This window comes from Chaetomium fimeti (assembly GCF_033439085.1).
Source record: "Chaetomium fimeti strain CBS 168.71 chromosome Unknown B0H64scaffold_5, whole genome shotgun sequence".
In the NCBI taxonomy this organism is placed as follows: Eukaryota; Fungi; Ascomycota; class Sordariomycetes; order Sordariales; family Chaetomiaceae; genus Chaetomium; species Chaetomium fimeti.
The window spans coordinates 3,134,425-3,148,819 of NW_026944333.1; the positions used below are offsets into that span (position 1 = coordinate 3,134,425).

Genomic DNA, 14,395 nt, shown 5'->3' on the forward strand with positions numbered 1-14,395 from the left:
CAAGACACGAAAACCCCCAATCAACTCCGTTTGCTGTGGCAGATCGCGCGCGGCAACAAATCGGGTCGGCGGGGCTAAAGGCCAATCGAAGCAGCCCTACCGACGAACACGCCAAATTTGCCGGATCAATTGGGGGCCACATCCGCCGGAAGTTCTCTTGCAGTAGTGGCGGGTTTGTGCCATGGGCATCGACGTCCATTTACACATTTGCTCACGCGATTTCAACTTGGCAGAGCTGTTTGGATCCTCCGCGGAACACTTCCGGAGAGGACAGTCCGAGAGGTTTCTCTGGGGCCCGGGACTAGGTTGCCGTTCCTTTGATCGATTGTTGGTCACCTCCTCAGTGATATCGATGTCCTTCTGCACAAGACCTTGTTTGCTTGTCAGCCCGAGTCTGACGACAAATCCAAAAATGGATGGACCTTAAAAGGCTCAGTGACATCGATGCAAGGTTGGTGAGTGCACTGCCGTGCCAGTACCGGCGGATGAGTGGTTTCGGAACGCCGAAGCTTGTTTTTACAAGACATCGATTTGACAAGTCTCCTCTGTAGGATTCAATTGGGTAAGGTAGGGAGTTGTTGCACTCATCGTCGGGTTTCCCCTCGTCTTTCGTTTGCTCCTTCCCTTCCTATGGATATTGTCTTTTTTTTTTTTCCCTCCCCGCCACCGACACCGAATTAATCGAGAACCCGTTCTTTCCTCCTCTATAACCTGCGTTTCCTACTATTGTTTACCTCGGTCTTATCGTCACTCTTCCCCGAACCCGTTGAATCCTACATTGCATAGGTACCTCCCTGGTAGCCAGGCAGGATGTGTAAGTGGTCTGGTTACGTAATGTATACAATCCGGCGGTATTGTTGTGTCACTTGACATATTTTCAGTTGCAAATTTACATGAATTGCTGTATGAGCCGTATGATCCACTGAATGCTTCACAAACCTGAAACACGAACACGCGATTCGGACTTTGGTTACAGGTCAAACTCGCCTGCCGTTCCTGGCTGGCAACCACTCAAACACAAACAAGGAAAACCGCGGCCGCAGCCGCAGCAACACGGGAAAATCACCAATGGACGGGAGCACGGTGCCGCAGCGCGGCCCGGCAGTCGACTCATCAAGCGCTTTCATTCTTCTCATCACCATCTTTGCCTTTTTCCTGCCCATCCTCCTCTACTTCCCGCCAGTACCCCCCATCCAAGCGCGATGCGCTCCTCGAAACCCACACCCAAGTCGGCCTCGGCCCATCAGAATCCGGCCTAAAAAGCCATCATCAACCTCACCACCCCCCCAAAGACGATAATGACCCCACAACCCCCAAGATCCGCAGCCTCTGGATCTACCCGCTCAAATCCTGCCGCGGCATCAAAGTCCACCAGAGCAAGGTCCTCCCCACCGGCCTGGAGTTCGACCGCCTGTACACCTTCGCCCAGCTCAAGAGCCCCTTCCCGGTCAGCCTACAATCCCCCTCCCCCGAAAAAGAAGCCCACGCCTGGCACTTCATCACCCAGCGCCAGTTCCCGCTGCTCGCCACCGTCTCCGTCGACCTCTTCACCCCGGACCCCGCCAAAACCCGCGGCAGCGTGGGGGACTCCTCAGCACCAGCCCCAGCCCCCTACCTCCTCGTACGCTTCCCCTGGCGGGAGCGCGGGGTCCGCGGCGCGCTGGGCTGGGCGGGCGCGAAGCTGGCGCGCGGGTGGCGCGCGCGGCCGGAGAGGGAGTTTGTGCTGCCCGTGGCGTTCCCGTCGCCCGACGAGATCGCCGCGCGCGGCTATGCCCGCGAGGAGGTCGCTGTCTGGCGGGATGCTGTGCCCGCTCTGAACATGCGCGCCGACCTGCCGCCGGAGCTGGCGCTTTATCTCGGGGTGAGCAATACGCTGGGTTTGTTTCGGGTTGATCCGGCGTGCTTGCGTGCGGTGCGGCGGTGTGCGCCGTCGAGGGCCGAGGCGGGGTATCAGCCCGTTACGGGGTTTCAGGATGCGGTGAGTGGGTGTAGTTTTTTTCTTTCCTTTTTCTTTTGGTGTTGTGAATCCCCGGTGCTTGGTTCTTTGTTTGCTCTCTCTCTCTGTGTGTGTAGTGTGCCGGGAGATGACCCTTGCTTGGTGTATTTGGTTTGGGTGGTATTCGTGGGGAGGAATGGGTTTGATGGCTGACTGCGGATCGTTGTGTGCACAGTATCCGCTGCATCTCCTGAACCTGACCAGCGTTCGGGATTTTGATGCCAAGATCGAAAAGGACGAGGAGCTCCGGGAGCTAGACCCCAGGCGGTTTCGGGCTAATATCATCGGTGAGTACTGTATAATGTTGATCTTGACCGGGCGTGGAACGGGGTATATCGCTTCATCTAGCACGGCGAACCCCTTTCCACGGGGCATAGCCGTGTCTACCACTCGACCGTAACTAACTCTCGGAAAGTGGACGGCGATGAGAACCCCTATGACGAAGAGACGTGGAAGAAGGTCCGGTTTAACCCGGGGCCCAGCAACAAGCGTGACGCCTCGACGTTCCATGTATCTTGCCGAACTGTCCGGTAAGTTATCTCTGCGTCCCGAGTCGTTCCATGTTTGGCACTAACGACCTCCTAGCTGCAAGCTGCCTAATGTCAACCAGGAGACTGGCTTTCGACACCCAGTCCAGCCGGACAAGGCCCTGAGGAAGTTCAGGGAGGTTGACGAAGGCGCGAAACACATGGGTTGTCTGGGCATGCAGGTCACGCCCCTATTTCCCACTGAGGATCTGGAGAGTTGGGTCGAGGTTGGAATGTCGGTTGAAGTGCTCGAGCGAGGTGAACATGTATACATACCACAATAGACTAGGGGCCACGACGACGGGGCATATGCTAGACACATGTAGTGTACATCACTGTACGATGCGGTATAGACACGAGAGAACAGATCAAATACACTAGACAGCAAGCCCACTACCCAAACGCAACCGTCATAGCTAGAGTCGTGTACGTGACAACGTCATAACACATCCACCGACAAGCACCGCCGTACCAAGTGCCCTAGAGACACCGACAAACAACAGCCTAAGCCAGATGTATCCTTCCACCTGCCTGCCCTTTACCAACCCAACCCAACTCCAACCCTCCTCCCATACAGAAACCACCCCCAACCAGTCAACCGCCCTTCACATCTACAGACCACCCACAAAAGACACGGCACAAAAAGAAAATCACCTCAAATCAGCCGGCGTGAGTGCCTGCACCATGCTAGTGCCCTCGCTAAAGCGGGTGCGGAAGATGCGGTTCGCGTTCTGGAACATGCCGTCCTTGAGGGAGACGACGATGAACTGGGAGCCGTGGAAGCGGGTCTTGATGAGGCGGCCGATGTTCTGCGTGTGCGACAGGTCCAGCGCCGCGTCGACCTCGTCGAGGATGTACATGGGCGCCGGCTTGAACTGCAGCAGCGCCATGATCAGGGAGAGGGCGATTAGGGATCTGTAGCAAGGGAGGGGTGGGGTGTTAGTGGGGTTGGAATAGATGGAAAGGATGGTGGGGGGGGGAAGGGGTGGCTTACCGTTGACCGCCGCTCAGTTCGGTGAGGGATTGTTTCCAGACTTTGCCCAGTGATACCTTCACCTCCAGGCCATCTGAGATGGTCTTGCCCTCGGGCGGGTCCAACTTGGCGAAGCTGCCCGGTAGCAGCTCGGCAAAGATCTGACCGAAATCGCCGTTCACCTTTTCCCATGTCTCATGCAGCGCCTTCTTCTTGTAGTCGTCTAGGCTGATGATGGTCTCCTCGATCTTGCGCTTGTCGCGGATAACGGTGCGCATCATGTGCTTGAGCGAGACCTCCTTCTTCTCCACGCTGTCGATCATGTTCATGACCTTGGGGTTGATCTTCTTGCGCAAGCCCTGGCTGCGCTCTAGTAGGTTCTTGTGCGTCGCCTTGCACTCGGCGATGTTCTGACCCTTAAAATCGTACGGCGTCCCCGTGCGTCCGAACTGGTCGCGCGCCTCGGCAATCCACTCGTGCTCTTGCTCCATGCGGGACACGCTCTGGGCTGCGGCCTGCTGCTCCTTGTTGAACTTTTCGACCTGGTGGCCGAGCTTTTGCTTCTCCAACCCCTCCTCGGTGATGCGTGCGTTCTTGGAACGCATGGCTTGCTCGAGAGCGCGCAGCTCGTCGTCGAAGACATGGAGTTTGGTGCGCTCATCTTCGAGCTGAGCCTGCGCCGTGTCGTGCGTCTCCTTGATTTCCTGCTGCTTCTTGATGAGCTCCTCGACCTCCTCCTTCTGCGCCTTGAGGGCGAGGTCGATTTCTTGCAGCTGCTCGCGTGCTGAGGCTAGGTCCCCAGAGACCTGCTCCGAGTCGAGCTGTGCGGTCTGGAGCTCCTTCTGAAGACCCTTGTTCGACGCCGTCATCCTCTCAACAGCGGCACGGAGCTTATCGACCGAAGCCTGGAGCTCAACGAGCTTGGCGTCCTTGTTATTGTCAAAGTCCTTCATGTCTTTTTCGATCCTCTTGACGTCGGCGCTGGCCTCGGCTTGCCGCTTCTTAGCCTCTACGACTGATTCTTTGAGCTCCGCAATCGTTTCCTTCATTTTCTGCACCTCTTGAAGGATAGATGAAGAGGAGTTGCCGCCGATTTGTTCCTCGGCAAGCTTGATCTCGTGTGACTTGAGATCGAGCTCCTGCTTGATCTTCTTGGCCTGGTCAAGCCTCGATTTCTCTCGCGCGATTTGGGATTGCAACTGGCCGAGTGATGCTTCGGCCTCCCTTAGCTGCCTTGTAAGCTCATTGAGTTTCTGCAACGTGACCAGCACGCCGCTTGAGTTCGGCGCGCTGCCGCCAGAGAGCGTACCCGAGGGATCGTAGGCATCGCCTTCCAGTGTGATACTCCGCATCCGTACGTTGGGGTCGAAGGTAACCCGCTTGGCTGTCTCGCCATCTGCGCACACCAGAGTATTGCCGAAGACATACTCCATGGCCGCCGAAACCTCGTTGTCATATCCTACAAGGGATAGCGCTAAGTCGACTTTCCCCGGCGCAACCCTCTGAGCGGTAGCGACGGTCTGAGCAGATGCCCTGAAGGTGGCGATTTTGTTGAGGGGAATGATGGTCACCCGCTTTCGCAGTCTTCCTCCCTGCAAGAGCTGCGTGCCGGTAACTTCTGTGTCCACCACGACGTTGTATAACCGCCCGCCCGCGCAGATCTCCAGCGCCGTAGCTGCTTGCGTGAACTGTTTGTCGAGGCTGAACAGCTGAGCTACTAGACCTTTGACCTTTGATCGGTCAAAGTTGGGTACTGGGTCGGCGTAGTTGAAGTCGATGTTGGCTACCCTGCGTTTGAGAGAATCGGATTCTTGTCGCAGATTCCGGATACTTTGTTGAAGTTGGCTTTCTTGCTTATACATCTCCTGTTCCGTGCCTGGTTGAAACCCAAGCTTGCCGAGCTCCTTCTCTAGCCTCTGCGCCTGGTGCTTGAGCCCTTCGAGGTCTTTGAGAAGTCCGGCATTCTGGTCCTTGGCCCTCACCGCACGCGGCTCTTCTTCCTTTATCCGTTTTTCGAGATGGGCCATCTTGATTTTGGCTTGCTCCTGCTCTGTCACAGCCGCTGTAACTCGGTTCCTCGCGTCTTGTAGCTGTCCCTGGTACCCGTTTTCCTGGCCTTCCTTGGATGCGACACCGGTTTGCAGAGTTTGAAGCAGTTCCTCCTTCGACTCTGCCTCCTGAGCCTGCTTCTCCGCCGTTTCCTTCGCAGAGTCGTACTTGGCCTTGATCTTTTCGTAAGCCTTGGTCTTCTCTTTCAGGGTTGCCTCCAGCTCGGCAACGGTCTTCTCGCAACCCGTCCTCCGTTCCTGCTCTTCCGCCATGCTGCTGCGTTTGAGATCGGCGACGGTGGCCAGGCGGACCAGTTCATTGGAATGCTTCTTTACTGCATCCTCAAGGGCCTGCGCCTTGCCACCCTTCCGCAACTCCTTGTCCCGCTGCGCCTTGACCCTTTGCACATCCTCCTCCAGATGGGATATTTCGCTCTTGAGGCGTGTGGCCGATTCCTCCAAATCCTTCTCACGCTGCTTCTTCGCTTCAAGATCCGAGGCGGACTGCTCTAGCTTTTCCTGGCACCGGACGTAGTCGTGGGCGACGACAACCCTGGTCAACCTTTCGAGATCGTTCTGCGTTTGTTGAAAGTCGAGGAAGGCGCGCTTCTCGGTTCGGAGTTTCTCGAGTTTTGGTTCGATTTCGTCTCGGAGCAGCTCTGTGATTTCCTGAAGCTTCATCTCCTTCTTCCCCATCGTCTTGATCGCCTTGTCCCTCCTATCCTCGAACATCCTTGTCCCTGCTGCCTCCTCGATCATGGCTAGAATTTCGACGGCCTTCATGTTCAGCACCTTGGTAATGCGACCCTGCATGATCAGAAAATTTGGGTTGTTGATGTTGAGTTGGACGGATTGGAACAGGTTCTGGACGGTCTGCTGTTGTGCGCGGTGACCGTTAATCAGGTATTTTGTTGTCCCGCCTAGAACGATCTGGCGTGTCACGCTGATTGTCGCATACTCTTCGAACCCGATGGGAGAGCGCTTCTTGTCCCTGTTGTCGAACACGATGGTGACGCTAGCCTTGGTGACGCCCGCTTGGCCGCGTTTGTAGATGAGGTCCTGCGGACAGAATCGGGAGCGTTAGCCGGGGATTGTCGACACACTCAAATCTTTGCCTCACCTGCAGGTTCTGGGCGCGGACTGTGGACATGTTGGTGATGCCCAGGACGAAGCAGATGGCGTCCAGAATGTTGGACTTGCCACTGCCGTTGAGGCCGGTGATGGAGTTGAAGCTCTCGTCCCTGTAACCGACTGTAAGCGACTACCCAACCTCTCAGAGACATCCCACAGTACCATCCTGATATCACTGTGCGTACGGCGTACGACTTGAAGCCCTGTTTGCGTGGGTTAGCTGTTGTCGGAAAAAAGAAGAAGAGTCGGTCAGCGCCTACGTCGATGATTAGTTCCGTCACCCTCATGGCGGCGTTGTCGAAAAAGCCCCCTTTATCTTGCTAGTTGTAGATTGGCTCGGGAGGGGGGTTATGGAGTCGCGCAAAGTCGCAAATCCGATTCCCAAGACACGCGGCACCCCTCCTTGCAACTTCGGTATTTGTTTACTTTGTTTGGCTGTCGCCCCGCAGCACGCGGGCCTGTGCGCTGGTGTCAGACCCCCAAACCCGCCCCTCACCGTGTATGGTAATTTATCTTGGTTGGTAACGTTATTTACGGTACTAATACATTACGGCTCGTTGTGGAATGTGAACCACTTGGCTCCACCCCGACAATCGCATTCATCCGAGGATCGTAATCCCAAACATGCCCGGGTAGGTGGGCTCGGAGCGTTCTCGAATTTAAATGCTCTAATGTTGGGGCCGCGTTTCTTCGGTTTTACAATATCCAGGACCGCCCTTGCAATTTTGATTTTTTCTTCTTCTTTTTCCAATACAGTATTTTTTATATCCTTGACACCAGCCTCGTTCGAGCCCAAATCCTGCCCTTTTCTGCGTCTGTTATCTCGAGGAATTCCGCACTAAAATACTACCCTGAAAGGGGCAGCTTGGACTTGCATCAGCAGCGCTTGTTCGCATTACTTGGCGGTCATTGGCCACCTTGTCAGAACGACTGGCCTGGGCAGGGGTTCCCGACCGCTGCCCCCAACTGGAACCGGGCACTCGGAGGGGAGACGTACGTCGGCCTGGTCCCTCCAGAACAACGGAACCTTCGACTGCATCTTGATATTGATGATTTACCTGGATTTCAGCCCAATGCGTGCGCTGGCCCGGCTTCCCGTATGCGCCCGCCGCTGATCTGGATCGCTTAACCGCCCACCATTTTTGATTGCTGTGCAAATCGGTCGAACACTCCTGTCGAGGACACAAGCCGCCACCACATCGAACCTTCCACCTCTTTTAGGTTGGCGAGGATTAAAATAACTACCCGAGCACCCATATAACCCGCGCAGCGCGGATTTCCAAATAAAAGCACCGGCATATTATCGAAACGGCCACGATCTGATGCCCATCCGTTATAGCTGCCATCGCCGCGCGTCGATGCCCCGGGCCCGTTTGGGAGGATGCCCGAGGCAATGATTCCCTCGCGGAGTTCCTCCTCGAGTACCCTCCTGCCTACTTCGCGGGATTCGGACACGGCATCTATTCGCCCACGCAACCGCCGCCTTCTGAGCACACAAGACGGTGCGGGGTCTCCTTCGGCCTTCTCGAGCCCCAGCCGAACTCCAAGCCGGGGCGCCTCGCCCATACCGCCGGCACATATTGGCTCCGTGACGGGGAGGAACAATGCTAGGGCGGACGTTGTGCACGGCACAGCCCGAGGAAAGAGTCCGGGTGCTGGCCGTGGGCTTCTCGACGGATCGTGGACCTCAAGCTGGGCCTCCGTCCAGGAATTGGCATCGTCGCTACTCACAGGCGGGGGACCGGGCGTTGGCGGCGAATCACACCGCCCACGCAGTAGGGATGGGAGCAGGACGAGGAAGCCGACCAGGCAATCTAGCTACCGGGCGGAAAACAGGAACGAGACCTGGGGCCCGCAACCGCCAAACGAGGGAAGGCCGAGCCACAACGACATTGCTGCTGGATCACGCGCAGAGAGGGAGGCCACCTTGAAAGCTTTGCGCACAGCAAGTGTGCTCGAAAGTCACGAGGGTGTCAACGGAGGATTGGACGTCGCAAAAAGATTCAAGAAACGGAACTCTGATGAGGACCTGAGGGACACCTCGCAGAATGAGGAGACGGAAGAGTACTTGGCCTACATTCACCACGTACAGGCCACAGACACATATGCAGGTATTGTGCTGAAGTACAGGTGCCGGGAGGATGCCTTTCGGAAGGCCAACGGGCTATGGTCGCGGGATAATATCCAGGTGCGGAAGTGGTTGGCAATGCCGGTGGATGCATGTGAGGTGAAGGGCCGACCTTGCGATCCCCCTACCAACCCATCATCACGAGTCGACCTCCTATCCCGAACTCCAGATGGAACCGACCCCTTCGGCCGAGACGATCAACAAAAACGCGACTTTTTCTCGAACCCCCCAAATGGACAGTCCTCGGACCAGAACCAGGCCATCGACGAAGACAAGCCATGGACCCCCGTAAGGTGGGTGTCCATAGACTCGCACCCACACCCGATCGAGGTTGCGCGGGTTCCCCGAAAAGCATTCGGGTATTTCCCCCCGCGCAGGAAGAAAAGCGTACATTCGATCTCAACGCTCTCCACCCCGCGAGCCTCCGTGGACCTCCCCAACACCACAGCCCCCGAATCCGCCGTCGAGAGCCCCGCAAGCAGCTCCTCCCGCCGACCCAGCCTCCTCACGTCCCGACGCCCGTCCAGCACCATGACCTCCTCCCCGGCCAACCGGCGCCGCATCAACAGCACCGGCAGCGGCACCAGCGCCGACGATCCCCGCCCCGCCTGGATGCGCCGACCCGGCGGCGTCGGCTCCCTCGGGCGGAACGTGCGGGCGCCCGGACCGGAGCGCGACTACTTCAACACGTGGACCAACAAGCACCTGCCGGGGCTCAACATCGACTCGCTCCCATCCATGTCGGTCATGGGGTCAGAGATCGCCCGCTTCGGCTTCAACCGCACGGCCGAGAACCCCTCGGTCGCCATCGCCGAGAGCCCCTTCGAGGACGGCCGCGACACCGCCTCGCCCACCCACCCGCAGCACCAACAGCAGCAGGGCACGGGCCTGGACAAGGCCGCCGCCGCCGTCGAGACCTGGCTGCGCGGCGCCTTTGAGCGCGCCAGGCAGGGCCCCCTCACCCCCGTCCTCGGCCCCAGGGGCAGGACGACGGCGGGCGGCGCCGCGATGCCCGAAGTCGGTGGCGGCGGTGATCTGATCGAGCTGGCGGATACGGGGAGCGACGATGGGAGGCATGATGGCGCGCCGTGGGATGTGGGCGGGCTGTTGAGCTCGCTGCCTGGTCAGGGGTCGGGGTCGGGGCCTGCGGCAGCGGCGGCTGGGGCTGGAGGTTCGGCTTCGGGGAGGAGGATGGGCCAGGGGGCGGTGGGGGTGAGGGGGAGGGGGAAGGGCGGTAGTGGTGTGGTTGGGCCGGGGAAGAAGGCAGATTAGGACGGGGGTTTGGGGAAGGAGAAGGGAGAGGAGGAGGATGGTATTTATCTACACGTGGTGGTCGTATGGGGAGTGACTGATATGGAATGTTGTCTGTTGTCGTGGGGTATCTTAGCATGGCGGTGCAGGCGTTATTGTATTGCTTTGTCGGAGGTGGAGATGTTGGCCTCTGACCATGACTTCTTCTTTTTGTATATAGAAGCAGGTGACTAGATCATGGCATGGCAAGTTGGGTTCTGTCTCGCATGAATTATTTCCTTATTTCGGTCGAGCTCGTTCTACACTTGGATGTTGCATTTGTGCACTTGACTTTTGACGCGGAACTTTATACCCTGAACGACAAACCTAATATATAACATATAACATATGGACTAGACGCTTGCCTAACTATTAACTTGCCAAGAGTGTTTTGTCTTGTGCATATCCTTTTATTTCATCGTTGTAAACCAACCTCCAATCCCGGAGCTTGGCTTGTGACGTTTCGCCGATAAGGGATCTTATCGCCGCACTTGAAAGCCGGCTGCGACCGCGACATCTTCGCAACACAATCCCTTTCGCGCCGCCTACCTCGTTTTACGAAGACACCGACCATCTTACCGACCGTCCGCACGCCTTCCGTCCCGAGAACGACCGACCTCGTCGCACCCCGACCGAACATCCCGCGAAATGCCACGACCGCCACAATGCCGATTTGTATAGAGTGTCGACACCCCGTCAAGACCCTCTGGCGCGAGGGCGGCGGCGACAAGTCGGGCGGGCACAATATCCGCCTGACAGTATGCAAGAACTGCGGGCGTTTCTGCGACAAATACGTCGAGCACGACTTCGTGGTGTTGTTTATCGATCTAGTCTTGATCAAGCCACAGGTACGACAGCAATCGGCATGCACAACGACGCAGGACAACGAGGGCTAACACAGAAGGGTGGGGGGTTAGGTATATAGGCATTTGCTACATAACACATTGATGAAAGAGGAGGACAAGTTTGCGGTAGGTTATTATGCGCGCCCTATGTACCAAACACGAACGGAGAGCACAACTAACGACCTCCTTAGCCCTCCATCATCCGCCTCGGCATCCTCCTCCTGCTCTTCGACGTCTATCTCACCTGGGCGCGTATCGAGCGGCAATCCGCCCCAGCCGACCCCCCCGACGCGACCGACAATGGCAACAGCTTTGGCCGGCTCGCCCAGCAACCCATAGTCTTCCAATACATGTTCTTCCGTACGTCTCCCCTCCCTAGCACATCACATACCAGACCAGCCCGACTAACAAAACCGCTTCCTTCCACCTCCAGTAATCCTCTGCACCCTCTCCACCATCGCCTTCCACGCATCGATCCGCTTCCTCACCTCCTCACGCTACTCACCGCTGGCCGCGCTGGGCGTGCTACCACGGTATTCACGACCCAACTCGGTATCAACAGCGCTGCTAGTATCATCATCAACAAAGCTGTTCCCGATCCTGATGGTGATCTGGGAGTACGACGTGCCGGCGGCGGCGCGGTCGCTCGGGTGGGCGGTGGTGGCCAACAACGTGGAGGCGCTCAAGATCCTGCTGGACTGCGGGTACGGCGTGGCGGCGCTGCTGGCCATGGCCGGCGCCGTCAGCCGCTGGGCCATGGGCCGCGCCGTGCTGTGGGCGGCCGGGCTCGAGGGCGTCGACTCGGCGGGCGAGTCGGGCGTCGCCGAGGACGGGCGCGCCTTTGTGGCGATGTTGATGTACGCGCGGGAATGGGCGGGGAGGCTGGCTGTTGGTTAGGTGCCGCACGACAGGCTCTGAGTGTTCCCGTTGCGCGTTTAGTAATTGTTTTGTCCCAGTGTTTCTCCAAGGCCGTCATGGGATGAGTGAGTGCTTGATATATGATGCAACTGTGGTGTATTGGCCCGCCTTTGCCAGGGGGGCCGTCTGCTGAATGTACAGTTCAAAGCCAACCCAAATGCGAAATATCAAAACCCGTAATATGCCCGCCTCGCGCCCCCAAACGCCGCCCCGGATCTGTATGGAACCCCGTGGGTATTCGTACAACAAGCCGCTGAACATGGTCCCGCCTCGCGCCCGTCTTGCCGCCCCGAGAATCCACCCTAGTGGTGGATGTACTCCTTGCGCAGATCCGACCGTCGCGGCTCGATGAGAGGGTGCAGTTGCGCGAGGAATGTGATGGCCCACATGAGGAAGCAGCTGGCAATGGAGAGGATGATGGAGGAGCGCCAGAGCCTGGAGAGAGGTGAAGTCAGTACAAGATCAAATAGCTGGCGTGGGGTTATATGGAAGGCATACACTTGGTTCTCACCCTTAGGAGAGAAGAACCATGCTGCGATCGCCATGGCGACAACGACCACCAGGCCAATGATGACACTCCACCTGCAGAGACTTGGTGTTAGCCAGGAGCGGACGGTTTTGTGGTGGTGTGCAGGGCCGTCGCGTACCCGTTGGCCATTTTGCTGTACTATGATGCGAGACGATTTAACTGCTGCAATTGGCCTCGGTGGACGTAGTGTTGTTGAGGGCGAAACGGTGTGTTGGCGGCTGAGAGAAGCGGCGTTGCGTGTTCGATGGTTGGTTGCGCGGCGTTGGAGGTTGGCGGAAGCTCACGCCGCAGCAACAAGGCAAGCTGCGGGCCTTGGCGGCGTCACTTAGTCATCGGACTGCGTTGTAAGATTACCTTCGGTACCTCACAGCGTACAGCATTACGACCTCAACATAACATTACACAGTACAATCCAATTCACAACCTGCGAATTTCAACAAACAGCAAATAGGAGTCAATAGAGGTGTTAGAGGTGCGTAGGATCCTGACTCTGGCTAATCAATACTTCATGCGCCCGACCTTCGTTACTTGACCGATCCGATGGATCAGTTATTTTCATACTTCAGGCCCGACTCCTGCCTGACGGCGCCGTAAATTCCGGCGATGTCTCCCTTCTCCCCATCATGCTCCTTCACCTGCGCCAGGTGCGCATCCGCCACCTCCAAATTCCTCATCCGCACGCCACAGGCCTCGGCCAAACTAAAGGCATGCCTCGCGTCCTTCCTCGCAAGGTCAACGGGGAAGAGCGGATAGGACATCCGGTGATACGCCCCCGACAGGATGCGGGTCGAATAAGCCGCAAACGGACCGGGGAAGAGGCTCTCGACGAATTCATGCATGCATTGTGTTCCGAGTCCCGACTTCTCGGAGAGGACCAAGGCCTCGGACAGCTGCTCGACCATGTTTGCGATGAAGGTGTTGCCGATCAGCTTCAACTGGAGCGCTTTCTCATAGGGCTGGTCGCCCATGTCGATCTCGCTTTTGGCCATGACACCTTTGAAGTACTGCCGAGCTTTCTGGACCGAGCCCTTAGGTCCTGCTAGGACGGCGACGAGCTGCCCGATTTCACCGATAGCAGGCGCTCCGAACACAGGCGCCGCGACGAACTCGGCACCACGGTCATGGAAGAGCTTGGCAACGCGTACTGTGGTGTCTGGGTGGATCGTGGAGCACTCCACGAAGAGCTTGCCCGTGACATCGACAGACTGGAGGATATCGGCTGCCACGGCTTCGACGACATCGTCCTTGGCGAGGATCGTGAAGATGATGTCGGCCTTGGCGACGCCCGCAGCGACTGAGTCTACGATTTCGGTTTGGCCAGCCGCAAACTTCGCGCTGAACTCAACGGACCGCTGCTTGGTGCGGTTGTAGATGAGGACGGGGTGTTCGACTGGTCCCTTTTCTATGACGTTCTTGCACATCCCCTAGTTCCATGTTAGACTCCCCGCTTCGCGTGGCCGGCAAGCTATACACTTACTCGGCCCATGTTCCCCAGGCCAATCCATAAGACTTTTGGAGCCATGTTGAAGGGTTTGATTGTGTAGGTTTCTAAAGCCCGTGTTTACTGAATGTTCAGGATGTCAGGAGGTTGCGGATGGGGCAGATGGTGTCGTTGAGTTGTTGTTTCAAGGTACTCCGTTGTACGACAGTTCCGATTTCCATCGAGACCCTTCCATCTCTTATAAGTCGGTCGCGGGTAACCGATCGGACCAACTCGCGGGGAAACACTTTCCCCTCTTCCCATAACAATTGGAACAACTTTGGAAGGAAAGGCTTACAAATGGCAACCGCAGTCTAGGTTGCCCACGCGAGGTCGGAATCACCTTTGACGAAATTGAAGTCGAAATTGGGCTTGCCTGCCCAAACTGAAGTCGTTGGCTTGAAGCCGTCTCCATCCCATCCCGTCGCCGGGTCATCTCTATTATACAGTGCGACCCTGCTGACTATTCGTCCTAAAAGTTATTCCATGGGCGGGCATCTTTAAGCGCGGGATAACTTGGAACCTGAATC

General features: G+C 57.3%; 5 protein-coding genes across 5 annotated transcripts; 2 read left to right on the top strand and 3 right to left on the bottom strand.

Annotated features, from left to right (window-relative positions):
* Window positions 1-1,068: 1,068 nt before the first annotated feature.
* Window positions 1,069-2,849, top strand: B0H64DRAFT_443870 (uncharacterized protein; the record flags this gene model as incomplete). The annotated part of the gene is made up of 6 exons (XM_062806740.1): window positions 1,069-1,182; window positions 1,319-1,978; window positions 2,172-2,283; window positions 2,412-2,526; window positions 2,582-2,758; window positions 2,813-2,849. The coding sequence occupies 6 exons, from the start codon at window positions 1,069-1,071 to the stop codon at window positions 2,847-2,849; spliced, it is 1,215 nt and encodes a 404-aa protein (XP_062658352.1).
* Window positions 2,850-2,870: 21 nt separating this feature from the next.
* Window positions 2,871-7,138, bottom strand: B0H64DRAFT_476228 (SMC2-like protein). Its single transcript, XM_062808140.1, has 5 exons — window positions 6,936-7,138; window positions 6,838-6,878; window positions 6,665-6,785; window positions 3,518-6,603; window positions 2,871-3,438 (listed from the first exon to the last, which is right to left on the bottom strand). Exons 1-5 carry the CDS (start codon window positions 6,960-6,962, stop codon window positions 3,174-3,176), a joined length of 3,540 nt encoding a protein of 1,179 aa, XP_062658353.1. The 5' UTR covers window positions 6,963-7,138; the 3' UTR covers window positions 2,871-3,173.
* Window positions 7,139-8,068: 930 nt separating this feature from the next.
* Window positions 8,069-11,835, top strand: B0H64DRAFT_418551 (Arv1-like family-domain-containing protein; the record flags this gene model as incomplete). The annotated part of the gene is made up of 6 exons (XM_062805325.1): window positions 8,069-9,939; window positions 10,191-10,211; window positions 10,701-10,941; window positions 11,011-11,064; window positions 11,130-11,298; window positions 11,372-11,835. The coding sequence occupies 6 exons, from the start codon at window positions 8,069-8,071 to the stop codon at window positions 11,833-11,835; spliced, it is 2,820 nt and encodes a 939-aa protein (XP_062658354.1).
* Window positions 11,836-11,908: 73 nt separating this feature from the next.
* Window positions 11,909-12,646, bottom strand: B0H64DRAFT_401711 (ATPase, V0 complex, subunit E1/e2). The gene is made up of 3 exons (XM_062804180.1): window positions 12,504-12,646; window positions 12,355-12,438; window positions 11,909-12,291 (listed from the first exon to the last, which is right to left on the bottom strand). The coding sequence occupies exons 1-3, from the start codon at window positions 12,512-12,514 to the stop codon at window positions 12,159-12,161; spliced, it is 228 nt and encodes a 75-aa protein (XP_062658355.1). The 5' UTR covers window positions 12,515-12,646; the 3' UTR covers window positions 11,909-12,158.
* A 284-nt stretch (window positions 12,647-12,930) lies between these two features.
* B0H64DRAFT_375581 (NAD binding domain of 6-phosphogluconate dehydrogenase-domain-containing protein) lies at window positions 12,931-13,907 on the bottom strand (the record flags this gene model as incomplete). Its single annotated transcript, XM_062802427.1, has 2 exons — window positions 12,931-13,809; window positions 13,863-13,907. The coding sequence occupies 2 exons, from the start codon at window positions 13,905-13,907 to the stop codon at window positions 12,931-12,933; spliced, it is 924 nt and encodes a 307-aa protein (XP_062658356.1).
* Window positions 13,908-14,395: the final 488 nt, after the last annotated feature.